The following is a 24476-nucleotide window of genomic DNA, read 5'->3' as shown; positions in this document are numbered from 1 at the left end:
TATTCTCCAGTTTTTTTCAACTCTGCTCTAATACGATTTTTTGGATTGAAGGAAATAAGGGAAATAAGGACGGATCAACGTATAATTGGCTCTTACCCTCATAGAAGTACGTGTATATGTGCTGGCGCTATTCCGCAGTTGATGGGATATGCCCCCTCTTTCCTTTAAACTTTTAGTTACCACGTATACATGTATCTTGCTCGACTTCTTGGGTGCAAGGTACTGTCTATTATGTCCTACCGTCTATGGATCATCGGAAAAGCCACCTGGGGCTGATCTCGTCTTCTTGTCTACGACCTCTACGCGCCGCATTGATACACGCGATAATGTCTCCAAAGTGAAACTTCTTGCCGACAATCCCAGGACCGTAGTGAGCATATTTAGCTGAGTTCGTCATAGAATTCCTTGCCTTCAGAGGAACTACCGGCTCTTCTATCATGCACCAACACGTATCCGTTATCAACCGGGCACCGAAGCTCTCGATGACGTCTAGATAGCCGAGATCCAGGGCCTCTTTGTAGGTGTTGCGACCGGTGGTGATCATCACTTCGACATCGGGTGCCTTCTTTCTGCCGCGACACTCTTCGGCAAGTTGAGAGAATTCTTCCAAGGAAAAGTGCGGATTTCCTAAAGACACGATGTCGACAGAGGAGTCCGTAGCCGTATTGAGCTGTCTCCAACTCAGTCGAAGTTCGGAGGCTGTCAACTCGATAGTTTCCAAACCCTCGAGTGTGTTTTCGAAACTTGCAGCCTCTGGCGTGATGCTGCTGATGTGAAACATGGGAGCAGATGAAGTTGTTGCAAAGCCTGCCCCAAAGGCTTTCAGGTCTGATTTGGTAGGTTGTGTTGTCCCCATACCAATGACGAAGGGAATCTTAGCGGCAACTACATGCCCAATGCTGTAGCCAACAAGAGCAAAGAGCGACGCATCAAATGCGTCAAATTGGGGGACCTTGATTATGATCTCCGGCTTCCTACCTTCTGGTGTATGACATCCGGCATACGGGGCTCTTCCAGTCAATGCAATGAAAACATCCATGTAGTCAGGATACTTCTGCGTGCGTGCTCCTAGCACACTGTTTGCGAACACTACGGCGTTAGACTCGGACCATCCTATTTGCTCTCCAGTTCCAGGCTTAGTCTCGAGCAAGTACGGAGCGCACGTAAAGCTCATCTTGGCGCCCAGCTTGAGATAAGTCTCTCCAATCTTGTCAGATATCTTGGAAATACCAGGCTTGGCCCCCAGTTCTCTCCATCTTTGTCGATCGACATTGAGAGAGTTGCAGGTCGACGGCACGACAAACTTTCCGCCTAGGGAAAGCAGGCGTCCAGGGACGAGGAGACTACTTTCACCAACGTATGCGCAAGCGTCGACGTGAACCTGAGAAACATCTATCAGGCAATTTGCCCCCTGTATCGTGGCGTACTTTACGATAATCTCCATCGCAATACGAGAAGCGTTACCGCTCTCCCCAGACAACATGGCTTTGTCGGTTGGATTCAACTCGATTGCCTTTGTGCTCTGTGGCACCAGGTCAATCCTGTGGCCGCTCGGTGAAACCAACAAGCTCGTCTCATTCATTTGCACCGTCAGAGCCTGGCGAAAAACTTCAAAAAGTGACTCGTCCGAAAGAAAGACAATTGGTATGCGCTTGTCGAACATTTTGTCGGCCACTAAGACGCCCAGAGTGAGGATCATCTCCACGTCCCGGAAGATGAGAGCCGCGGGAGCGTTGCCGGATAGTATCAGCTCTGCGATTGCGCTGCTGCCGGAACACGATCCGCGACCAGCAGGGATGACGAGAACAGAGTCTTTGAGAGATGTGCCAAGGAGGGGGTGGTGAGCATCTGCGACAGTGCCAGTCTTTGAGTCGACGCCCATCATGAAGCTTAGTGGAACATCGGAGAAGATAACCTTGCCCTGGGCAGGCCCAGGAACGACGGCGAGTGCCTGGCTCTGTTTCGGCGACATGCGGTCCGCGATATGACAGATAGCGGCTGAGGGACTGTCCGACTTTTCGGCAGTTGAGGAAAAGTGATTATCAATCCTTGGACCACGCGTGGACCTCGCGTTAGGAAATGGAAGTTCTTAGGGTTCTTATAACGCAACTTTTCACAATGAGCCAAGTTCGGAGACCCGTGCTTTTTTGGCGGCTTACTTTACTATATGTATATTCCTACTTCTGTTGCCCCACGACGGCCGATAAGCGGCTCGGCAAGGTTTCCGCGGCCAGCACTCCGCGGCGACCCCTCACCGGCTGTCCGAGAACGATGCCGGCCGGTGGCTGCAGAGGCGTGAGTGAAACCTTGATATCAAGAGTGCGAACATTTGATATATGTCATTTACATTAAGCAATGCCGGAAATTCAATTGCTTTTCTCAGCACCTGGTTATCGCGATGTCATGTTGACTCTCAAGTCACCATCGATGTGTGACACATGCATCCATTACGCTTTGCCCAACGCTATCGGAAACGCTACCCTTAGATATCATCACTCTCAAACACCACTTTACCATTGAGCCTCCTCGTCAACTCACTTTTCAGCGGTCAGGGACAAAATTAGGGGGCTCTTGGAGGGGGTAATTTGGTCCCACGCTCGACGAATCGTAATGTTGGGCGCTTGAGTATGGCTGGCATCAGGGGTTGACAGTTTAGAGTGAACTTCCCCACGACTGTATCAAGGCTTCACTGATCGGTGTGTATCCGCTTTGGTAGCTGAAATAATTCTCGTTGGACTCTCAGACAAGAATGCTGCCAAGTTCCATCAATCGATTGGCAGAACCAGCTCAGCTCTGAGACAGATGTCGTGCTCAGACATGAAGGCTGCACATCCTAGATTTCCAATCTTCCCGAGCGCTTCAGTTACATGTGCCCATCGGCTTGCCACAAGAATACTGCAAGCTTGTGGTTCAACATCATTCGATTGCGCCAAAGAAGTAAACGCAATTAGTATACCAAGTAAGGCAAAGTTTCATCGAAGAGTGAGATTGCGTACGCTGTGGACTTTGGCCTCTTTCGCTTCAGCTTGTCACGTTGTTCGCAATATATGCCCACTCCACGTCTTCCCAACCCGGCCTCCGTCGAATCCTCGCCATCATGTTCTCCTGGACGCTTGTCAAGGGCTTTCCAACAGCCTCAGCCAAGTTATTATTGATCGGCGGGACCTCAATCCTGCCACCAGCAGGAGTTTCAATCTCGAAACCCAGCACCAACGCGGCCATCGCCCCCAAGATTTCCGCGTCGGCAAAGAAACGTCCGGGACAAAGGTGTTTACCGCCACCAAAAGGATTGAAGGCGCGGCTTTGCGCCCGCTCTCTTTCTCTGTCCGCAGTCATGAACCGTCGCGGGTTGAATTCGTGTGCATTCTCGCCCCACGCGTCGGGGCCAAAGTTGGTTATAATGGCAGGGATTTGAATGTTTGCACCCTTCTTGAGAAGGTATGTCTTTGTGTCGCCGCCTTCTCCGGACGGGATGTAGCTGATCAATGTGTCCTCCACCACCCGGCGTGTGCCAGTTGAGCGATTTGTCAAACGCATGACTTCTTTGTAGGTTGACACCAGCAAGGGGCACTTTGTCCGGAACTTGGCGACGGTAAAAGTACACTTTCGAGACGGGCGCCACCCGGTGCCACCGTTGTCCTGCTGTTGTATCACAGCAAGGGCTTGAAGCTCTTTTTGCAATTCTGCAACGAGTTTGGCATCGTGGAACACATAACACATCATCCAGAAGAGTGTCGGGATAGCATTTGTGACGCTCACAAAGAGCATCCCGAATTCGTGGTCGGCGATGTCGTCAATGGGCAGGCCCCATTTCCGGTTCACCGCCACGCGCCGCTTGACGACACTGCTGGCATCGGTAATGTGATCATAATCTTCGCGAAAGTATTTCCGAAGAGCCTTTTGCACCTTAGCACGGCCGTTGTAGGCCTTTGATACTGTTATCGAGGGTAGCGGTTTCATGAGTAGCTCGGCTTGGCCACCATCGTAATTCCTTCATATTGGCGTTATAAGCAGTCGAACTCTGAAGAGTTGGTAGATACTATCACTTACCACAAATTCTTGCTCAACATCGGGTCGTGCATCAGAGAGTTCTCGTTACCGAAAAGGGAGCCCACCGTGGCCATGGTGAAGGAATCCCTGAACCACATGTACAGCTTCTTGGTCTCATACTCAGGTCCGATAGAATTGATGGTCTTCGAAATCTTGTTCAGGACATAGGTGTTCATCTCCTGTAGATCAGGACCAGGAGCCAGAGGGGCAAAAGATGGATGCTGGTCCTCAATCCATGAGATGGAGCCATCAGTCGGTGGATTGTGGAACAAGTCCATGACGTTTGGCCCTAAGCCGACCATCTTCTGCGCGAACTCCGCCATCACTGGGTAAAGATTCAGAGATTTGTTCTTCATTGCAACCTGGATCAGCTGCGGTGCTGTGATGATGTATATCTTCTCGGATCCTCCCATCGAGATGGAAAAGATGGGAAGTTTCGCATTCTCAAGGCTGTCACGCTGTCATTAGTCTAATTTCTGGCTCTTCGTTTAACGTTGAAGTCGTCTCGTTGTGAGACTTCACTGACTTGGCTTCCAACGTACCCGAGTTGACGATAGTATTTTTGCCTTGACCCAAGTAACCCGATGATATGGCCAACAAGCGGTATCCTGGGCTTCACTTCTTGCGGCTCTCTTGGATCCACAGGCTTGGCTCGAACCTGACTTCTGCCGACAAGAAAGACGACACCTAGGGACAAAAACCACCACAGACCATAGCCGTCGCTAGCAAACAAAGCCTCTGACAATCTAGATAACGCCATGGTGATTACTGTGCTGAAATGATAGTGCAGAGCATCGAGCAATGTGCAAGGAGACGTGCCGTGCTGCTCTGCAATGACGGACGCGTTGATGATGCCACTGCCACAGCTAGAGTGGAGCAAGAGTGAACCCAGGTTTGTAATGCTGAAGCCACCGATGGCCGGAATAAGCGAATGTAACCCTGACTTCTAAGTTTGGACGAAGTCCACATCTGGCCTGGTCCAGGCAGCAACGCGAGTGGGTATCAACTTCGGAGCCATCTTTGGAGGGATTCAGACGGTCAAACAGCCACAACCGTTGCCTCTTGGTTTGCGCGAAGGATCGCACTACCCTCACTAGACTAACGTAGGCACTACGACGCACATGCAATGAGATATCTGTCGTGTCTTCCCGTGCTTGCCGACCATTGCATCGGTGTCTCTGAACTGTTGCCCCGTACGGTGGATGTGCAGATCGCGGACACGGTGGCCCAATTTGAACACAGTGCGCCGCTTTCCAGTAGTGTCTCAACTCAGATTCAGAATGACATGAACTTGCTTAGAGACAATGTCCAAGGGTCCAGAATTCAAAAATGGATGTGTCCTGGAGAACATGGATCATGGCTTGATACAGCCTACGCCCTGTTCCGTAGGTGTCAGCACTAAGAACCGGGTCTCGGCGACTCGGTCTGCTCACTGAGCATTGACATCTTTGGACATCGTAAAGATTGATGTGCTATCAGTGGTGAGAAGCCTTGAACCTTGATTGGAGGCGGCAGTCTTCTTCTCTCTCATTCTCTTGACTTTGTAAATTCAATATGGTTCAATCAGAGAAAATACCTTTCGCGGAAATCTTTCCATGGGCCACTTTTCGCCGGCAGGCAAAGGCGGACCTTGCACCACCTACCGCAAGCTTCAAAGGAAAGACAGTCCTCCTTGTCGGCGCCACCGGCGCGATTCTCTCAGACGCGGCTCGGATTATCACCAGCCTCAATGTTTCGACTCTCATTTTGGCGGTCCGAAATGTAGCTAAAGGCGAGTTGTTGGCCGGTGAACTGAGGAAAATGAGCGTTGATGATGATGAAAGCCAGCAGTCGACTATCACTGTGATGGAAGTAGACCTATTGTCTTTTGATAGCGTCAAGACTTTTGCAGCCGGGATCAATCAAGTTCAGACTCGCATTGATGTGGTGGTCATGGGTTCTGCTATAATGAACGATGAGACAAGAGTTACTGCAGATGAATGGGAAGAGAGTGAGTTTCATCTGAAAATATTCCGCTCTGGAAAATGCCCATCACCACTTTCTCCACAAACCAAAATTCTAACCGGAACAATATGGATCTAGCTGTGCAACTAACCCATCTCTCATCGGCACTCTTGATTCTCCTCTTGTTTCCCAAGATGCTGGCCGACGGAGATAATCAACCAGTGGTGCTCTGCAGTCTTACCAGCGCGGCGATCCGCTCCGCAGCCCCGATGGTCGAACTTCCAGACGACGCAAAAGACTCCTACCTGGAGCAGGTCAGCAATGTCAAAGATGCCGCTACTCAGAAGAGTTACCAATATGGTCTTGCAAAGATGATCCACGCATGCTGGATCAGGGAGCTCTGCGCCCGTCATCTACCCGGCAGTAATCCCAGGATTCACATCCACCAGCTGGATCCGGGCGCCTGTTTCACACCGCTCAGCTCACGAGTACTCATCGGGAGACTGCTGCTTTGGTTCATTGGTCGGCCTATAGAGATGTGTGCCCGAACCGTGGTCAACGCATGCCTACCACTGATAGGATCGCATGGAAAGATGCTGGTCGATTACGATGTTGCTCCGTGAGTTCAGTTCTTTGTCTTTGTTCCTCGAAACATCATATTGCCGAATATGACTTATGCTTTGGTGGTGGGAATGTTACATCTTTGCTAACGGCCAGTTTTCGATCTAGGTATCCTGAGTTCATGGACAGGTATGTTGACGGTTGGTGAAACAACCCCTACTTTATACGGCATGAACATTGAAATTCATCGGGTTTGAACTTGGGCGATACTTGCCTTATGCTAACACTTATTTGCAATAACAGGACACTCGGATTAGAACTCCAGCGAAGGGTTTGGCAAGAGACAAGCCAGGTATTAGAGAGCTTAGTCACCCCTCGGGCAAAAAGTTACCTTTTTGGACCAAGTTCGTGATTGAATTTGCCTGGTAAATGAAAGTCCGACGGAGTTTTGCATCTTAAAACGGGCTGGCTTCGTAATGAAGAAACACGATTAGATTTGCAAATACGCTAGAGCAAGTAATATTATGTACACTCTATCGACTTTGAAGGGATGATTATTTGTCGTCTGCTAGCTTCAGCCCTTGCCTTTTTCCATCCACCGAGCTCGAATCATCTTTTCAGAATACACAGATGACTATGCTCCAGTGGGTTCCGTCTTTGGCGCAGAGGTAGTAACAGTCACAGGAGGGTCATCCGGAGTATCAACCTTAGGTGGTCGGTCTTCCACTAGGTCGCAATCCGCCACCTCTGGAATGCCCGCAAAGAACCTCTCCTGGTACGCAGCGTCCATCTGAGCTTGAAGGTCGGCGTCATTAAAAGGAACCTGGGTCTTCTCATACTGAACGTCTGTAAGGGCATCCTTTGCCAAAGTTGGCAGTGACTCCCAGCTGTTCAGGGTTCGCTCAAAGATATTCTCGTCGTCGGCGCCCTCGAAGGCTGAGATGGCGTTGTCGTGAATTTGCATCTTAGCATGTGTTCCAATATCGAGGCCAACATTTGCGCCCCGGAATGAGATCTCGCTGATTGTAGATGGCGTGCCCCAGTTTAGATGGTCAGCCGTGTAAGAAACACCGACTGGCCAAATGCCTGTGATATCTTCTTCTTCACAACCCATCGGTTGACCCAGACCACCACACTGGCCCAGTAATGACGATGTCTGTTGTTCTTCCCGTCGGCCCAGCGAATCTTGGGAGTGTAATAACTGTACATGATGCCATTACGACCTTGGCTTTGGCCGCGGCGGGCATGAACTTGGCCATTACCGCCTGCTCCACAGCCACTCCTTCCACCGCCTGTGGGCTTCAAGCCAGCTCTGCGACTTTCAATTAACTCTCTTTAATTCATGTACGCTGCTCGATGAATTCCCTCGAGACGCTGATGTTCAAGACAACTTCAAGTGGATTGTAGATGCTCCTTACCCAAGATTACCGTTCTCGTCCACGGCTGGGTACGGATCGCAGCCACCAGAAACCCAGAGATAGGGGTTGAATCGCAGCTCCAAACTTCAGCCTATCCCATCGGCTGCATTCTGGGTGAAAGGGATTACGGCTTCGTGGTTGATCCATTGTTGTCCGTTCGTATTATCGCCGTCACGTGGTAGGAGTGAGCCATAGGATGACGCCGTGCATCCCAGCCAGAGGCCCAGAGTTTTCAGCATGATTGCAAAGAGTAGACTGAAGAGGAATAGCCTAAGGAGAGTTCTGTCTTCTTTGACCAAAAGTGCTTGATGAGGCCTTGATTCCACCGAGAAGAATACAGGTTCAGTGACCGGTTTGTGTATGTTGGCTGTCTTTATCCAGACAGTATGAGAGCTTGAAGACACCTTCGGGACGCTGTTTATATAGCTTTTCCGTCAATCAGGTCGAACAGAAAAATGCTTGAGCCAAGTCCGATGCCAACATCTTAACGCAGTCTAACGTCGGACTCTTCGGCCCCTGTCAATTCACCATATCATGCTAGATAGCTAGCGACTCAAGAAGACCGAGCTTGATGCGGCGTTGCCGATCGACAACTCTTTAAGTTTGAACAGCTTCTAAGTCATGTGGCTCAGTTGAACACGAGAAATATGTGTTCGGTCGCCTTGGGCAGAATCAGCCTCAGCGTTGATGTCCAGAATCCACGTATTTAATCCCAGGCTCATTTACTTGACTCAACTTCAGCAATTGCCATTTACCGAGTGACGTAAGTTGAATTACTGCATCAACATACCTCACACAGGTATGGCCACTTCAGTGAAGTATGATGAACGAGTTACCTCGGAAGGGGGTCCAGTTCGTAGTCCGGCTTCTCCACTCCACTGTATCAGTGGATGACCAAAGATAAGAATAGCTTTCCGGAGCTATCTTGTTCAGTGCTGAATGGCGTCAGTACATAGAAACAACCAATTATTCAGAGTAAGGCAGTAATGAGTGGCATAATGGCCCGTTCCGTTCTCCCCTGCATCTTTGAATAAGGAGGGATTAAATAAGAGCAGAGCTGTTGGAGACTGGGGATGCTACACCAGAACGGCTGTAACTCCATATACCTACCATAGAAGCGTGATATGGTTTGATTCAAGTCTGCCCACTTGTTTGACACTTGAGCAAGTTCAATAATCGACTTGTTCTCCAAGACTGAGTGCTCGTCTTCGGTCTTGGCCAGAGCAGAGAAGGGTGGAGAGTGTTGCCGCGAGTCCCGGACTTAGCGAGTGTCATATAGTAGCTTCGACTGGAGAGGTAATTAACGAGAAATCTTCCGTTGAAGACTTGAGCGTCACGCAGTGCAACATGCTTAGCAACCTGACTCCGTTAGAACATCTTTACTGTAGCAATGCAAACAAATCCAGCGACTTGACTCAGTCACAAGAACCCATCAGCTCCTCGCCAGAAGAGTTCCAGCAATCTGACTCGGTCGCAATTCAGTCGCAACAACTCGATTATAGCGATCTCGAGGAAAAAAGCAAAATAGCTTGGCCACGGCAACTTCGGCTCTCCAAGAATCAATCACAGGGAAATCCAGGTCTGCGTCTGCGAAATACTTATAAAAATCGTTGACTCTTCGTCGCTTCCTTCAAGCTAAATCAAGTGAAATCTCAAGATCTCTTGGGTTGCGACGATCGGGGTTCTAGCCATCATCATGAATTTGTCCAGTCGTCTTTTTCTGTTGTTAGCCCTGGGATACCTATTCGTTGGGATCCAGGGTAGAATGGTGGTTGGATATCGCACAGCCGCCGAGGTAAGTCACGCTTTTATCGGGCTGAGTGAACGATCGTATCTATGTCACTAACAACCTTGCGAACCTGTAGGGAGAAGCTGTGCAAATCAATGAGAAGAACACGCCCTTCAGAGACCCGGCTTTTGACAACTTGCCAGGCGGCAGTCAAATCGGAAGTGGGATATACCTAGGTAAGCACAACCAAAGCTTTCAAAACTCGAAACCCTCTGTATCTACATCTGGGTTAACCAAGTCGTAGGCTCCGAACCTGCGGGATGGCGAGGCTCTCCGATCAAGAAGAACTGGTACTGCGTATTCAAAGCAGACGAAGCCCGCTTCAACGCAGCTGCCAAAGTCTGGATCCCTCAATTCTACACAAGCAAGAGCTTCTGGGGAAGCTCAAAGTCTAAGGAGCTTTGGGGCTATGGCGAGAAGCTAATTGCCAAGTATATCGCCAAGTTCGGCTCGAGTGCTAGTTCAACGCTTCGCTTCTCGTACATTGAGGCACATGGGCGTACCCTACAAATGGTCATTCCCACGAAAATGGCGAACGCAGACACTCTAGACATTTGCGCCAAGTGCTTTGCAACCAAGTCAGAATTGATTGCCTATGAAAGCGAATCCGTCAACTTCTGGGATTGGACCATCAAGGGAGACCCTGGAAAGCCTGGCTAATGTACCCGAAATTGTTCTGAGAGCTTATTCTGGGTAAGGAAAAAACCTTCAACGGAATGCCGAATCTGGAAGCACATCGCGACATTGCAAATCATACCGAATGTAGTTATTCTAAGAATGTGCATAATACATAATCCTGCGCTACTCGCTGAATCCCATCATTCACATGCCCTTGGTCTGTTGATGATTTTGAACTAGAGCCTGCATCTTTGGAGAAACACCTACTTCTGGCCAAGGGCGGTCTCAATCTTGGCCCAATACTTCTTCCTCAACATTCCCTGAATCCAGTAATCTCCGTTGGCATCACGGCCCAAGATGGTGAAGATGCTCATCAAGAATGCAGGAGTACCTGCCGTTATCAAGTGCATGTGAACACCGGTCGGCTTCGCCGCCACGCGAGAGACTGCAGGAGCATCAGTGCGAAGAGCGGCAGACGAACGGGAAGCATGTTCATCCTCCCAAAGCCCATCACAGCCCATGGCGCTCTTCCCTCCGGCGCCACCGCTGGCACCAGTATCGCGAGATGACGTCTCCGATAGACGAAGTCGCTCATTTTCAAAGAGCCCGTCACAACCGATCTCCTCTACTGCTGCAGCAGAGAAATCAACATTGAAGAACTCGGCTTTGGTCCAGTTGGTACACACAACCATGTGCATGCCCGCATCGCCGAAAAGGGCGGGCAATCCAGCTTTGCCGTTGCCCGACTTCTTCTTATTAACTTTTTTATTAACCTCGTCTCCGTTTGCACGCCGTTGCAGTGCTAGTAGAGCCTCAACCTGTGGTCTCGTGCTGAGTTGCCCGATAGCCTCTCTCAGTGCCCTTGCAACACGGCCAAAGCCCAGAGGACCTTTTTTGACAAGATCTTGCGTAGGTAATAGGGCAGGAATGGGCAAGATGGCATTGCCAACCAGCGCACCCTTTTCGGGTAATCGTCCCGCTTGTGCTAGGACGCCGCGCAGACCCATCATGTTCAGGATGGCAATGGTTTTGCGGCTTTTGGTGGGATTGCGGATGCGTGAGGTAATAATGTTGCGTGTCCACCACGAACACAGAATGTCACCATCACTCAGAAATGTGGCTTTCGGAGTCAGTTGAGACTTATGACCATTTTCTGATTCTTGAAGGCTGAGCGAACTGGCATTCTCGGTCTCGAGAGCTTGCAGTGCGTCCTTGCGCAAAGACTTGACATACGCTGCAGGCACACACACTGTCCTGAACTCTTCCACTGCGTTTCTGTTCAACAGCTTGTCAAGTGCTTGTCGAAGACCAAGAGTAATGAGTTGAACAAGTCCAAGCTGTTTGTTGATGTGCTGGTACTGTTCAGGAGGGAAGGTGGCTGGTGCTGACTTTCTGCCATCGTCCTTTGGGGTCATCTTGGTCGACTCAGGGGAGGCACCCAATGATCCAAGGGGATCAGTTTCAATCAACGGGATAACCTCCCCATGGCGTTTCTGTAGAGTGAGGGACCACGCATCAAAGAGGTCCTTAAGTCCCATGCAGTCCCACATGATATGCGAGAAGCCTAACGATACTAATGTCGCGTCGTTGAATGTTGTGACTTGCAATCCTATCATCGGCTTGTCATGATAAACATAGTCTTCGAAGGAGGTAGGATCACTTGGGTGTCGCATCAACGGAGAGAAGTCCACGCCACTGCCTGACTCCACCACCCAAGGAGTAGAGCCATCATTGGAAACATCAGAAGCTGATGGACCTCTGCTCCTAAGTCGAGATGCCAGTGGGTGCTGCTTGATGCTAATGTTGGTGTGGCGGTTGTGATGAAAAGTAATTGCAGGCCGCTGCTCAGTGTATGTTTCAGGCACATGCCACTGTAGCTTGTCCGAAGGCTATGGAATCAAGTCAGTCAAGCACAATATGAGAATGAGCTTGTGTCATTGTAGGGTACATGTACTTACACCCAGCCGTACTCTCGCACCTAGCCTGCGCCAGCCATCTCGACGGTCAAGCAACTGCTCTAGAGCCCTGCGCAATTTGGCTGCATCGAGTTGGCGGTCAAATCGCAGCATTACGTTGAGGACAGCATCGCGAGAGTGGTGGTCCCAGTAGTCGACCGGGATAACCTTATCGGTCAAGACTACAGGCGGAGCCAATCTCGTCACTTTGCGTCGCAGAACAGACATCTTTGGGCACACTGACTGCCAATGGAAGCCGCACAATTCAACTGGAAGAGCGTCACAAACGAAGAAGTCACACGAATGGAGCGTCGTCTTCTTGATCTTCTCTTTTTGGAAAGCCACGGCCGAGGTGAAGAGCACAGTTGCAATCGAAAACAAATTACTGTACATTGGACAGGGGTTATGCGAAATGCCTTGCGAGAGGTCCAATCGGCGCGTACCTGTGGGCTGGGAGATCTAGATGGAGACGAAGGATCTAGTTGCATCAACATTGGCCCGGGCTCGTTCTTCATGCAAGGTAAGGTAGGATCGGTGAACCCCCACAATCTTGTTGATCACTGACTTGCCGTGTAAGCGAACAGTGCGAATCCATCAAAGCCTAGAAAACGGCGAAGGATCCTATCCTTACAGCTTGGCGGATAGGGCTTATGGAGATCCTGGTCAAGTTCCGGATGTTGTAACCCCACACCGAGCTCGTGGTTCAGACGAACACGACCCGAGCCGAGACGGAGACGACCTCCGTGGGCTTAGGATTAAATCATTCATAAGATAAGCCGACCAATTGAGTGAATTGAAAGACTACTAAGTAGGAACATAGCGCCAAGGATTAGATGTTCTGACTGGCTAGATGCTGAGTCCGTAATCAAGTCTCCGTTCCATCAGGCTTGCGATAGTGAAGCCAGGCCCAAACAAGAATGTGAGAGCAATGTTCCATGTCGCCTCTCTACCAGCCAACCAAGTATCACCCTTGCCCTGCCGTACAGGCTGAAGGAATGCAATCCACGCAAAAGCCGCGGCGGTGCCGATGTAGTAGTCATAACGGAGGAAGTTGAATGCGCCTTCTGCCATCCCGCTAATCTGGGTCTCACTATCCCATCTCTGCGGTAGAAAGAAGGTCGCCGGTCGCAGCTGCGCGTATGGCGAACTCCCGGAAGGCTCCAGCTTTCCAATCGCAGCGGAGACAATGGGTATGAGACCCAAGACATGGATCAAGGCCGAGACTATTGCAGTAACTTTGTACAAGTTACGAAGCGCTGACGTGTTACGGCCGAGCTCGTCATCCTTGGCCTTGTGTTCCTTCGTTTTTCGTGCTGGGTTGGCTCGAATCAAAAACATGGTGATAACCTGTACTAGTGCCATCCACGCAGGGAAGTTTTGCCAGACAGCTACAGCGATTTGTCTTGACTGGCCAGAGAGATACTTGCTCGGTAGACACATGATGGCCGACGGGATCGCAAACCCAATCAGCACTGAGACCGGGACAGCTTGAAAGGCAGTCATAGTCGGTAACCTTGAATGACTTCTAGGTGGCTGAGAGAGCAGAGATACATAACAGTACAGAGGCATGATGATGAAGTACCCGGCATACTGTATGGCAAGGCCCCAAAGTGCGAAAGAAATCAGATCCCTCGCGCGCCGCGTTCGTAGGCTTTCAACTAGCATAACGGTGAAGACGGCCAATAGAAGCCCCGTCCAGTGCCATCCCAGGAGAGATAAAGCCGGGAACGAGCCATCGACTGTTGGGATAATGCTGAATTGTAGGTTGGAGAGATACGAGTCCAGGGGCGGGACCCCGGTGTAGAACGTGAGCAGGGGTGTTTCGTTGTCTAGAAGCAAGGGCGCTGCCGACGCTCGCTTATCGGTGAACATTTGAGCGTGACCAGAGTTCATCATCAAGTTAGAGACAGCGTAGAGTCCAGCCAGTGTGATGAAGGGGAACACGACGTGTACCAAGGGTCGCGCCATGATGACTGTATCGATTGCCGGTCGAGTCCTAAGCTGAGGGAATTTGTCGTGAGCAGTTGCCTGGGGGGTGATGTGATGTTGATGCAAATGCTTCGAGATAGCTAAGCATTGGACACACGAATCAAGGTTTATGTAGTAAGAGAATCGGCTTACTACTTGAGACATTGTTCAGTAATTGGTCTAGTCTAAGAATATCCCCGTCTAAGACAAATGTGTGGCTTGCTTGATCCTGCAAGGATACCCATTGTTAGGTTTAGTGCTTCCATGGATAACCTGATAGGCACGATCCCCTGCCACTTCGGTGGGACCTGTCCGACCTGTCTTCTTGTTGTATTCAACGTAAGCATCCGCAAAGTCGAAATCCCTCAGCACCATGGCCAGAATGACCTTCACCTCCAATAGTGCAAGTTCCTGGCCGATGCAGTTTCGCGGGCCCCGCTCGAACGGCCGCCACGCCTCCTTGTCCGTGGGGTACAGCTCATCACCCGGAGAGGCCAGCCAGCGTTCCGGGACGAAATCGTCTGGTCTTACCCAGTGCTCCGGGGCTCGGTGGATAGCGTGGTGCACGCCCCAGAGCATGAACCCTTCAAGTTGCGTCTTGTCGGTTTCCGATATTGTGAAGCCTGGCCCAGATGCACGCGTGCTTGACACTGGCGGATATAGCCGGAGAGCCTCTTTGATGACAGCGGATGTGTATGCCAGTCGATTGAGAAGTTGAGGGGCTTCCGCGATACGACTTCCAGTGACTTCGACAGTGCTGCCGGCTCCAAAAACACCATTGTGCTCTTGGCGCGCTCTTGACAGGGCAGACGGATGAAGCGAAAGAAGGTGGATTGAGTAGACCACCGCAGCAGCTGTGGTGTCATACCCGGCGAAAAGGAAGAGCTTCATCTGCGAGACAGCATATTGCTTGAACGTTGGATCCATGGTCATTTTCTGACTAGAATATTCGTTGTTCTTGTCCGAAAGGAGATATGTTTCCAGTGCAAGGTCGACCACCGCCTTGCTTCTTCTCGGGATCGTTGTTTTTTCGGATTCCGAAGCTCCAAGCTGAGCCTGGGAGCGCATTGCAGCGAAGTGCGTCTCGAGCTCGTTCGAAACATATCTGTCCATCCTCCACCGATTATAGCGGTAGACCAAGTGTCTCACAGGGTTGAATTTCCTGAAGAGGTTTGTCTCGTTGGGAGATGGTATCCAGTCAGCTTGGCTGCGAAACGCTGATACAAGATCGCATCCCTCTCTCTGAGCATTCAAACGAGAACCTCTGCAAGGCCAAGTTAGTATTATTGATCGAACGGGTGTGAAGTTCTGCTTCGGCTATTTTTGAGTGAACTTACAGCGTTGCGAGACAACTCATGTCCATGGTCAACCGCGACATAGTCTCAAACAATGAGAAGATTTCGCCTGCGGCAGCACTTTCTCGCAGAATCTCATGCAGCACCAGCGTATTTTCAACGAGGCCCGGTACCAGAGTCACAAGATGCGCAGCGTTGAACCCAGGATTGAACACGCCCCGCCAGTACCGCCACTCGTCTCCTTCCATCGTGACGAGACCATGGCTCCCGATGAGCGGCTTCAGGAATCCCAACACGCCCTCATGTTTGGGGAGTTGCGGCTCATGCGCTGTAACTCGTGCCTGGTCGTGGCTTGTCGTCATAACCATTAATGGCGGGCCAGTCGGCCACAAGTCCAAGTAGAAAACAGCCGGGAGGTCAGGATATGCTCGTCTGATCTCGCCTGCCAAGTAGTGCCCATGGAAATCGTTCGGAAGAGTCTTAGCGATCGTAGCCGCAAGCTTGAGGTGACCGAGCAGGAAGTCGTGAGGGGGCATCGGTAGGCCCTGTCGTTGGAGTCGCTGAAACATGCGGCGGTGATTGATGAGCTTCACGAGGAAGCGTGCTATCAAGATGACCACGAGCAAGCCGGTAGCCTGCGCAACGGTCCAGGCACGAAGCCTTGACAACCCCGCGATGCCATACTGATGCTGCCAATGCTCGACAGTTGAATTCATCTTGGATATCGCACACATTGACGCGGGTTATGTCCGAAACCGCTGCATCGATTGTCGACGCTATTTGGAACTTTCGGTCTTCTACGTGATTGTCACACTTCCAATGCCAGTGACAGAGAAGAGAAAGAAATCACATGCCAAAGCTCCTCTCCCCAATATCGGATTGCAAAGATTCCCATACCCCCCCGTGCAGGGATACGAGCTACACCGCAGTCTTACTATAATTAATCAACTAGCTGAATGTCACACAGTGTCTGACAAAACCGAAAGTTTGATCCTTTCGGTCAATTGTGAGCACTAAGCTAGAATTAGGTCTTCCGTAGGATTCCCGTTGGCCCGCTGGGAAGGATTTCCCGCTGCTGACTACGTTGCAACCCTCTCACTAGTGCCGGATCCTTCACACCTGCAGAGGTGACAAGGATGATGCAGAATTTTCAACCTCACTTCTTGGCGCCTAGCTTCAATGTTCACATGATTCTGCCGTAGTGGGTAGCTTTTGTGCTCATTGTACGACTTTCCTGAGTCTAGACTCATGGACAATTCGCCCCGGCAGCGGGGCGTTCTTGCTATTGACTCTTGAAGGATCGTCTAAGACAGCACAGGGCCCCTACCTCGGTAAGCAATTGGCTAAGGAAATCTTAGGCAGAAACGTTCCACCCGGAAGAATAGGGAATCCTTGCGGGGCGGATACGATATCGTAGCAAGACATACTGTGTAGGCTCATTGGAGAAGTGTGATAGGTATGGCAAGCGTCTTCAGGAGCGCACAAAGAGTTTTCTGTCCATGTGAATGAGGTGGAAGGGGGAATCAGTCGCAGCGCAGCTTTGACTCCGGAGCTATTTCCGGAAATCAGAAGTATAAGGGCCATTCTTTTATATGTGTAACAAAACAAATTTCAACAGCGAATACGGTTCTTTATTGAGTCCTATGGATGGGTGTCTAGATAATTCCATCGTCTAGTGGAACCTCCCAGAGTATGCAAGAAGAAGACCGAGCATGGCCAGGGACGAAGCTATCATCCACGCCATTTGATGCCGCGTAGGGAGTCTCTTGTTGTTCTCTTGAGTCCCAATGCCAGTGTACGCGATGTTCCAATGCTGCCAGTTCGGATACCTGCACATCCACGCAAAATGGATTTGATTGAAGCTGTCCAGATACCGGATCATTAGCACCTTTCTGCGAACTATTGGGTAATTAGAGTACGACTGAGCGCAAGACTTACGGACATATGGAGCTGTTCCAGCCTCTGTTCTGTATGTAACCATTGTGGCAAGTCTGCCAGACTTTGTCTAGCGACCTTCTCTGCACATCAGCCGTGTAACTTTGCTCAGCCTCTACGTGGACTTCAACAGTCCGAGCCTGCCCATTTAGAACTAGCTTGATAAAGTTGAGGGCATATCCTGCCACATTTTCGCTAGCCAGAATGGCTGATGAATGGCCGCTGACGGAGTTTGGTCCCAGGACCATGAAAAAGTTCGGGAACCCATAGACAGCTGTGCTGAGGTACGCTCCAGGGCCTCCATTTACCTTCCAGACGTCGTGAAGGAATGCCCCGTCTCTTCCTTGGACCTTTAAACGGTGGAGATACGTCGATGTCTCAAAGCCATTGGCTAGGATGATGATATCTGCAGGCATCCTGATGAGTCCACTGTTGCGTTTCTCGTCATTGTGTTCAAGGTGCTGTTCTTTTGGATGAGGTCCCAAGACAACGCCCTGTGGCTCGATTGAGACCAGAGGTCTGTTTGTAAGCTCCACGTTGGGGAGACTGAGGCTTTCCAACCACCCACCGTCGACAATGATCCGCCGACACCCAACACCAAAGCGTGGTGTCAGCATGTTGTGATATTTGGGTGGGACTGTCTTACGGAGGTGAATCAAGAGTTTTTTTTCAAACCACTGCCGCCGTTTCCTGCCAAACCAACCCATGCCGACGTTGAGCCATGTAGACTCAGCGTACAGGAAGAGACAGAGTCGGAGGAACAAGCCTAGGCCAGGCATGGTCCTGAGCAAGGTGGAAACTATCTCCATCAACCGTGGAGGAGGTTTCTCAGGTCGAGCCATAACCCATGGTGATCTCCTCATGAGCTGCGTGATTGACTTCGCCGCAATTTCTGGGCTTGCCAACGCCGGAACGAGCTGCGCTGCAGTACAGCCTGTCCCGATCACTGTGACATCTTTTCCCGTCAAGGAAACATCGTCGTTCCATTTCGCTGTGTGGAATACCTGTCCTTGAAAAGACTCAATCCCTGGGATATGCTGTGGCCAAAGGTTGGGCTCGACAAGTTCACCGGCGCAAGTGACCAGAACCTTACAGCGAAGGGTCACTCCTTCTGGTGTCCTGTTCTGAAGGCTCAGGTTGGTCACCTTGACTTCCCACTCGGCGTCTTCATCTATCCATCGAGCACTTGACACCTCAGTATCAAGCTGGATGTTGCTCCGGATATCAAATTTGTCGCACACACCGTCCAAGTACTGCTGAATCTCTTGGCCGGGAGGGAATAGCGTCGTCCACTCATAGTTCGGGGCGAAGGAATAAGAGTAGAAAATCGCCGGTCTATATCAACAGTCAGATCCAACGTCATGATCAGAGAAGACAAATCATTTCTGACTACTGGCACACTGAGTTCACTCACATATCGCAGGCTACGCCCGGGTACCTGTTGGCATACCAAGCTCCCCCAACACCGCTTTGCCTGTCGAATATCCGAAAGTCGTCAGTGCCCACTTTGGTCTTGAGCATACAACCCACAGCAATTCCAGATTCCCCTGCACCGATGACAATGACTGAGTAGCTGGTTGTCATGTTGACTGAGTCTGGGCAGTCCCTCTTCGCCAGCAGAACTTTCCTTAGACTTGCCCTGCAAATTATGGCAGAAATGTGATGTTGTCCTCTTCGCCCACTTGGGAGGTGGTCTCCGTTGATCCAGCTTTGTGTTATCTGGGCCTATCGATCATCGACAGTCACCATCAACCCGAATCAGTCCTAGGCCCTGCATCCCTAGGCTGACACAGTGCAACACAACATTTATACTGCGCGACTGTCTCTGCGGGTCCAGCTCGTCTGTGCTCACAGTGCTTATGCCAAGTATCGTGATTCTGAATGCAGGGTTGTAGACTAGTCTCGTTGTCCAAGGCAGCAGAACTACTAGCATAGCCGCTGACACTAGCTAGCAATTGCGGACATATCCACACGTGAACCCATGTCATCTAATACTATCTTCGTACTCCGTAGACATCGTTACATCGACAAGATTCAAGGGTTTTTGCACCGTGCAAGTCTCGCCCCCTTCTCTACCAGGATCACGAAGTCCAGAGCCACGCACACGGTTCATCTCAAGTAGGTATGACAGATGTGGATCGGATATGCGGCAAGTCACCTTCCAATACCTGATTGGTAAGACTGATGACATCGTCGTACTCCCGAATCCTTCGAGAGAAATGTACCCCGTATGGCATCTATTGCCACTCGGGACAACTCAGTCACTTTGGAAGTGATTGATCCAATTCCGGTTAACCAATATTTTCTCTGACAGGGAATACGCTCCTCTTAGAGCCGGAGGACACAGTGCCTCGTGCTCAACAGCAGGTGGCCACAATCACATGCAGCCAGGGTGCCACTATGAAGCATCCTTCAGCAGAGTCCGGGCAGCATGCATCTAAGTTGTCAAGTTCGGAACGCTGCGCTGTAGTAGTGTAGAACGAAGACGGAATCCACTGAAGTATTGTGAAATCACTGGAAATGGAGTTGGGTCGGATTTTCGAGGCAGCTCGGCAACCTGCCAACATCACCAGATTATCAATTTCCACCATGGGCCATCAGGAGATTTCAGCAACACACCAAGTCAAACCCATTCTGTTGAGTTTCGGTTCCTGGTCGGTGATTCAAGCTTTCAACTATCTTTTCCTGGCCATCTTTGGCGTATGCATTTGCACCTACATCTTCACAACATGCCGCTTTCACCTAAGCAGCAAGAAAAACCGCCAATTTCGAGGAAATGAGCCGCCTACTTTGGCATATTGGTTGCCATGGGTTGGTAACGGCATCCAGATGATCAGAGATCCTCATAAATTCTACGAAGAAACACTGTGAGTTTCTACTCGATTAAGCGGCATTGATTCGATGGCCAGCATGCTAATTAAGGTTATTGTTGCAAAAGTGCCAAAAGACCAACAAAGGGACCAGTAACTATGCGCTTAGGCCCAATCTCCATGTATCTAGTCATGGGAGCCTCGAACATCCAGGCAATATTCCGACAGTCAAGCAGCCTTTCGTTCGAGTTCATGCAACTGCGCATCGCACACAAGGTCAAAGGTCTTCCAGCGAGCGATGCCGCGCTCCTGGGGATGGACGACTCAGGGGCTGGCACCCTCAACCAGTCTGAGACTGGAATCGCAGGAAAAGGACGCATCTGGCATATACTCCATGGGATTTACCTCAAGAACCTTACAGAAAAGTCTGCCGTGGACTTTCTGACGGCCAAGTTTGTCTTCGAGTTTTCCGAACAGCTCAAGACTTGTCCAGAGGGGGCTTCGGCCCCAGCCGTTGTCGGTTTATACGACTTCCTCCAGACGTACCAGTTCGCCGCGTCAACAATCACACTGGTCGGTCCACGGATCCTCCAAAGGGGCTCGTTGGAAGCCAAGACGTTCTGGAACTACGATGCTGCCTTCATGACATTGATGCAGGGGCTGCCAAAACTAGTGTGTCGCAAAGGCTGGGCAGCGCGCGACCGCACTCTGGAGGCTACCAAGGGCTGGCTCGCAGCAGCAACTGCTGGTTGTCCTACAGATAGCGATGCTGATTGGGAAGAGAATTTTGGTCATCGGCTTGTGCGGGAGAGGAATGCTGCTCTCGTTGAGTATGGGATCAGCTTCGAGGGGCGTGCGGCAATGCATATGGGTCTGATTTGGGCGTAAGTGATGTTTATATCCTTCTTGTCAAACCCTGAAGACTCACTTGTCCCCTCATCTCGTATAATAACTAAGTACCTATGCTAATACCGATTATTGAACAGCATCAATGCGAACGCCGTTCCTATGACTGCCTACATGTTGTTCGAAATGGTCCGAGACCCGCATCTCCTTTCACGAATACGTGCTGAAGTCAAAACCGCCATGGTCGTCGGTACGAACATGGCTTCAGTACTCGATATCGATATCACAAGGCTGGCGGCTCTTCCACTGCTGAACTCCGTATACAACGAGTGCCTTCGTCTCCGCTCGAGCATCCCCATCTCGCGGCGTCTACGACAGGACATCGAGATCGACGGATACACGCTCAAGAAGGACAACTTCATCCTAGCACCTAGTTGGCTATCGCACATTGATGAGGCAGTATGGGCGTTGCCAGGCCACCCAGCACGCGACTTTTGGGCCGAGCGTTTCTTGCAGCCGGAAATGCGCAAAGTCAAGCTGGGCGACTACTGTCCGTATGGGGGTGGTAGCGTTATCTGTCCCGGGCGATTCTTTGCCAAGCATGAGATTCTAGCGGCGGTTGCGATGATGGCTACGACATTCGATATGGAGTTTGTGCGCTGGTCGCATTTGGATGGGTCACCGGCTGATAGAGGCCCGGGCATGGAGGGGGCGGAATGTCGAGGTGTTGTGAGTCTCGATAGAGATGCCATGGTGAAGATGAAGAAGCGGAAGCTGGTATGAGAAGCACGATGTACTACCTTGCTTGGAATCCGTTTGGTCGGCTGTCCGATTTTCAAATGTGTCCTCCTGATTTACTCTGAGATGCTTCCGAAGAATGAGAGTAATCTTTTCTGATGCGGGCAGCTCGATCGGGAATGCATCATCTGAGTACATGTCTTCAAGAGCAAGGTATGAGACGGAAGACTAGACGATGTGGTCAACGCAGACACAGGGCTTCCCCCTGTTATCATAACTTTCAGGTTTCAATTTCATCTGGCCATGTATCATCTTCCATTCAATTGTGAGAAAACGACACATCAAACAAACTCTGGACACTCCGAACATTTAAGGTTACGGCAGTCCTAGCGTCCGGTCGTCTCAGCTTTTGACACGAATGCGGTAGCTACAGGTGATCAACCCCATAACCTTAAAAGCTAGCATGCCCCCATCCTATTCTACGGACGAAATGATGGAGTTGGCGTGGCCCATCAATCGTTTTAGATTCAACATTCTTTACGTGAGATTCGCGATAAAATGGTGCGAAATGTCTTCGATCATGGCGCCAAACACGCTCAAGCGCAAATAGCTCAGTCCGAAGCTCCAGAGTTCGAAGTGGTCACTTGGTGGAAGGACCCTGGCCTGAGAAAGCTTTACTTTTGGTGCGGTATTCTGATGATGATGTCTGCATCGACTGGCTTTGATGCGTAAGCTCCGTCATATGTACCTGTAACCCAGACATCAGGGGCTAACGGAAGAGACGCAGGAAACTTATGAACACTTCGCAGGTCATGGATCAGTGGCAGAACTCCTTCAACCATCCGGCAGGGGGAAGACTTGGACTCATCGTCGCTATTCTGGACATCGGATCTCTTTCGAGTTTCTGGATGGTGTGAGTATGGCCGTGTATTCGGACTGGCATCTGGTGTGAGAATCTTGCTGAATCGTTTGGATGCACACAGTCCATATTTTGCAGACAAGTACGGCCGAAAGATGCCTATCATCATTGGCTGCGTCATTGAAACCATAGGTGCCTTCATAGGAGCTTTGTCGAACAGCGAAGGAAGTGAGTCTTCCTTATGCGTCTACCCCGATCATTTTCAGCACTGACTTGCTCATCAAGTGTACATGGCCGGACGCTTCATCCTTGGCTTCGGAAGTTCATTCAACGGCGCTGGTCTCCTCATAGCCGAGATCGCGCACCCCCAACACCGGGCCAAGATCTCCGCCATCGTTAACTGTATGTACGGTGTTGGTTCCACGAGCTGCTCCTGGCTGGCCTTGTCGACCATCCGAATCATGGGCGACTGGTCGTGGAGGTCCCTCACCATACTCCAGGCGTTCCCCGGTATCTTGGTCCTCTCACTCATCTGCTGGATTCCGGAGTCGCCGCGCTGGCTAGTTGCCAAGGAGCGTTATGAAGATGCCGAGAATATGCTATCCACGTACCATGGTAATGGGATAAGACGAACACGACGGTCGTGTTTGAGTTTCGTGAGATGAAGCAGACTTTGGCTCTAGAGTTCCAAGATAAAAAGTCCAGCAGCTATCTCGACTTTGCTAGAACCGCGGGGAATAGGTACAGAGTTGTTCTGTTGATCTCACTGGCAATGGTGTCCCAGTACAGTGGAACGAATCTCTTTTCCAACTACGCCAATAAGATTTACGAAGGCGCTGGCATTCGCGACCAGACGAACAAAGTTCTTGTGAGTACCATAATAGGGGCCGGGTACCTAAGAGGGAGGGTATTAGCTGACAGCGGTTTTCGGATGGTCAACAGCTCAGTGGTGGCCAGACTCTCCTCTCGCTTATCGTATCAGTTTCCTTCTCGTTGAGCATAGACCGATTCGGCCGAAGACCATTATTCCTCACAGCAACTACAGGGATGGTTCTCATGTACATGGGATGGACTATCATCAGTTCTCAGTATGAGCGGACCCACGACCTCGCACGATTTGGCTATCCGCAAATCGCCTTTATCTGGCTCTTTAGTCTTTCGTATCAGATTGCGTGGACCGGGGTCATGGCGGCCTATGCGTTGGAGATCATGCCGTATAGTCTAAGGGCAAAGGCCGGGGTCATATCAACCATCTTTGTCAAGGGCTTGATTGTTCTCGGAAGGTGAGATTACTTAGTTTTCAATAGTCTTGCGCCTAAGTCCAAAGCTAACGCGGTGCATTGTCCAGCTATACCAATCCTATTGCGTGGGATAACTTCACGGCAGCCGGTCATGCATGGACACTCGCGATGTTTTACACGGTAAGCGGTTCACGCCTATGATCTGCTTCATGGCTTGGACTGACTTCATCATCAGATCTTGGACTTTTGCTCCCTGTTGTTCGTGTACTTCTTCTACCCTGAGACAAAGAATCTCACCCTCGAAGAGGTTGCCAAGGTCTTCGACGGCGACGAGGCAAAGGTTGCAAGAATGGACATGGAAGACGTCAAAGACCAAGTAGAAGAGGAAAAGAAGAAGCAGAGTCACGTCGAAGTCATCTCCCTCTCATGATGTCCAAGAAAGTTAGCTT

The 24476-nt window shown here is 50.6% G+C and overlaps 11 protein-coding genes across 11 annotated transcripts; 4 read left to right on the top strand and 7 right to left on the bottom strand.

The window, feature by feature from the left end:
* Positions 1–250: 250 nt before the first annotated feature.
* On the bottom strand, positions 251–1972 carry BDP55DRAFT_692873 (uncharacterized protein; the record flags this gene model as incomplete). Its single annotated transcript, XM_060577171.1, has 1 exon — positions 251–1972. One exon carries the CDS (start codon positions 1970–1972, stop codon positions 251–253), a length of 1722 nt encoding a protein of 573 aa, XP_060431070.1.
* A 1049-nt stretch (positions 1973–3021) lies between these two features.
* Positions 3022–4810, bottom strand: BDP55DRAFT_630569 (cytochrome P450; the record flags this gene model as incomplete). Its single annotated transcript, XM_060572166.1, has 3 exons — positions 3022–3991; positions 4051–4500; positions 4593–4810. 3 exons carry the CDS (start codon positions 4808–4810, stop codon positions 3022–3024), a joined length of 1638 nt encoding a protein of 545 aa, XP_060431069.1.
* A 524-nt stretch (positions 4811–5334) lies between these two features.
* Positions 5335–7243, top strand: BDP55DRAFT_659932 (uncharacterized protein). The gene is made up of 4 exons (XM_060574579.1): positions 5335–6040; positions 6133–6613; positions 6724–6744; positions 6859–7243. Exons 1-4 carry the CDS (start codon positions 5605–5607, stop codon positions 6965–6967), a joined length of 1047 nt encoding a protein of 348 aa, XP_060431068.1. The 5' UTR covers positions 5335–5604; the 3' UTR covers positions 6968–7243.
* BDP55DRAFT_727320 (uncharacterized protein) lies at positions 7190–7669 on the bottom strand (the record flags this gene model as incomplete). The annotated part of the gene is made up of 1 exon (XM_060579287.1): positions 7190–7669. The coding sequence occupies one exon, from the start codon at positions 7667–7669 to the stop codon at positions 7190–7192; it is 480 nt and encodes a 159-aa protein (XP_060431067.1).
* A 1785-nt stretch (positions 7670–9454) lies between these two features.
* On the top strand, positions 9455–10422 carry BDP55DRAFT_740621 (uncharacterized protein; the record flags this gene model as incomplete). The annotated part of the gene is made up of 3 exons (XM_060580422.1): positions 9455–9768; positions 9839–9938; positions 10007–10422. The coding sequence occupies exons 1-3, from the start codon at positions 9670–9672 to the stop codon at positions 10420–10422; spliced, it is 615 nt and encodes a 204-aa protein (XP_060431066.1). The 5' UTR covers positions 9455–9669.
* Positions 10423–10643: 221 nt separating this feature from the next.
* BDP55DRAFT_727318 (uncharacterized protein) lies at positions 10644–12563 on the bottom strand (the record flags this gene model as incomplete). The annotated part of the gene is made up of 2 exons (XM_060579286.1): positions 10644–12269; positions 12339–12563. The coding sequence occupies 2 exons, from the start codon at positions 12561–12563 to the stop codon at positions 10644–10646; spliced, it is 1851 nt and encodes a 616-aa protein (XP_060431065.1).
* Positions 12564–13108: 545 nt separating this feature from the next.
* BDP55DRAFT_659928 (uncharacterized protein) lies at positions 13109–14453 on the bottom strand. Its single transcript, XM_060574578.1, has one exon. It carries the CDS (start codon positions 14301–14303, stop codon positions 13182–13184), a length of 1122 nt encoding a protein of 373 aa, XP_060431064.1. The 5' UTR covers positions 14304–14453; the 3' UTR covers positions 13109–13181.
* Positions 14454–14504: 51 nt separating this feature from the next.
* Positions 14505–16314, bottom strand: BDP55DRAFT_549670 (cytochrome P450; the record flags this gene model as incomplete). Its single annotated transcript, XM_060568949.1, has 2 exons — positions 14505–15567; positions 15641–16314. The coding sequence occupies 2 exons, from the start codon at positions 16312–16314 to the stop codon at positions 14505–14507; spliced, it is 1737 nt and encodes a 578-aa protein (XP_060431063.1).
* Positions 16315–17270: 956 nt separating this feature from the next.
* BDP55DRAFT_692870 (uncharacterized protein) lies at positions 17271–19117 on the bottom strand (the record flags this gene model as incomplete). The annotated part of the gene is made up of 3 exons (XM_060577170.1): positions 17271–17460; positions 17537–18868; positions 18948–19117. 3 exons carry the CDS (start codon positions 19115–19117, stop codon positions 17271–17273), a joined length of 1692 nt encoding a protein of 563 aa, XP_060431062.1.
* Positions 19118–19558: 441 nt separating this feature from the next.
* BDP55DRAFT_659924 (cytochrome P450) lies at positions 19559–22277 on the top strand. Its single transcript, XM_060574577.1, has 4 exons — positions 19559–19651; positions 19848–20400; positions 20472–21227; positions 21330–22277. The coding sequence occupies exons 2-4, from the start codon at positions 20054–20056 to the stop codon at positions 21970–21972; spliced, it is 1746 nt and encodes a 581-aa protein (XP_060431061.1). The 5' UTR covers positions 19559–19651; positions 19848–20053; the 3' UTR covers positions 21973–22277.
* Positions 22278–22485: 208 nt separating this feature from the next.
* On the top strand, positions 22486–24457 carry BDP55DRAFT_692868 (sugar transporter; the record flags this gene model as incomplete). Its single annotated transcript, XM_060577169.1, has 8 exons — positions 22486–22655; positions 22715–22840; positions 22911–23014; positions 23072–23401; positions 23470–23654; positions 23729–24069; positions 24135–24207; positions 24263–24457. 8 exons carry the CDS (start codon positions 22486–22488, stop codon positions 24455–24457), a joined length of 1524 nt encoding a protein of 507 aa, XP_060431060.1.
* Between the last annotated feature and the right edge of the window lie 19 nt (positions 24458–24476).

This window comes from Colletotrichum godetiae (assembly GCF_030913485.1).
Source record: "Colletotrichum godetiae strain CBS 193.32 chromosome Unknown BDP55scaffold_15, whole genome shotgun sequence".
NCBI classification, from domain to species: domain Eukaryota; kingdom Fungi; phylum Ascomycota; class Sordariomycetes; order Glomerellales; family Glomerellaceae; genus Colletotrichum; species Colletotrichum godetiae.
The sequence above is the reverse complement of the archived record's forward strand: the minus strand, read 5'-3'. Positions and strand labels throughout refer to the sequence as shown.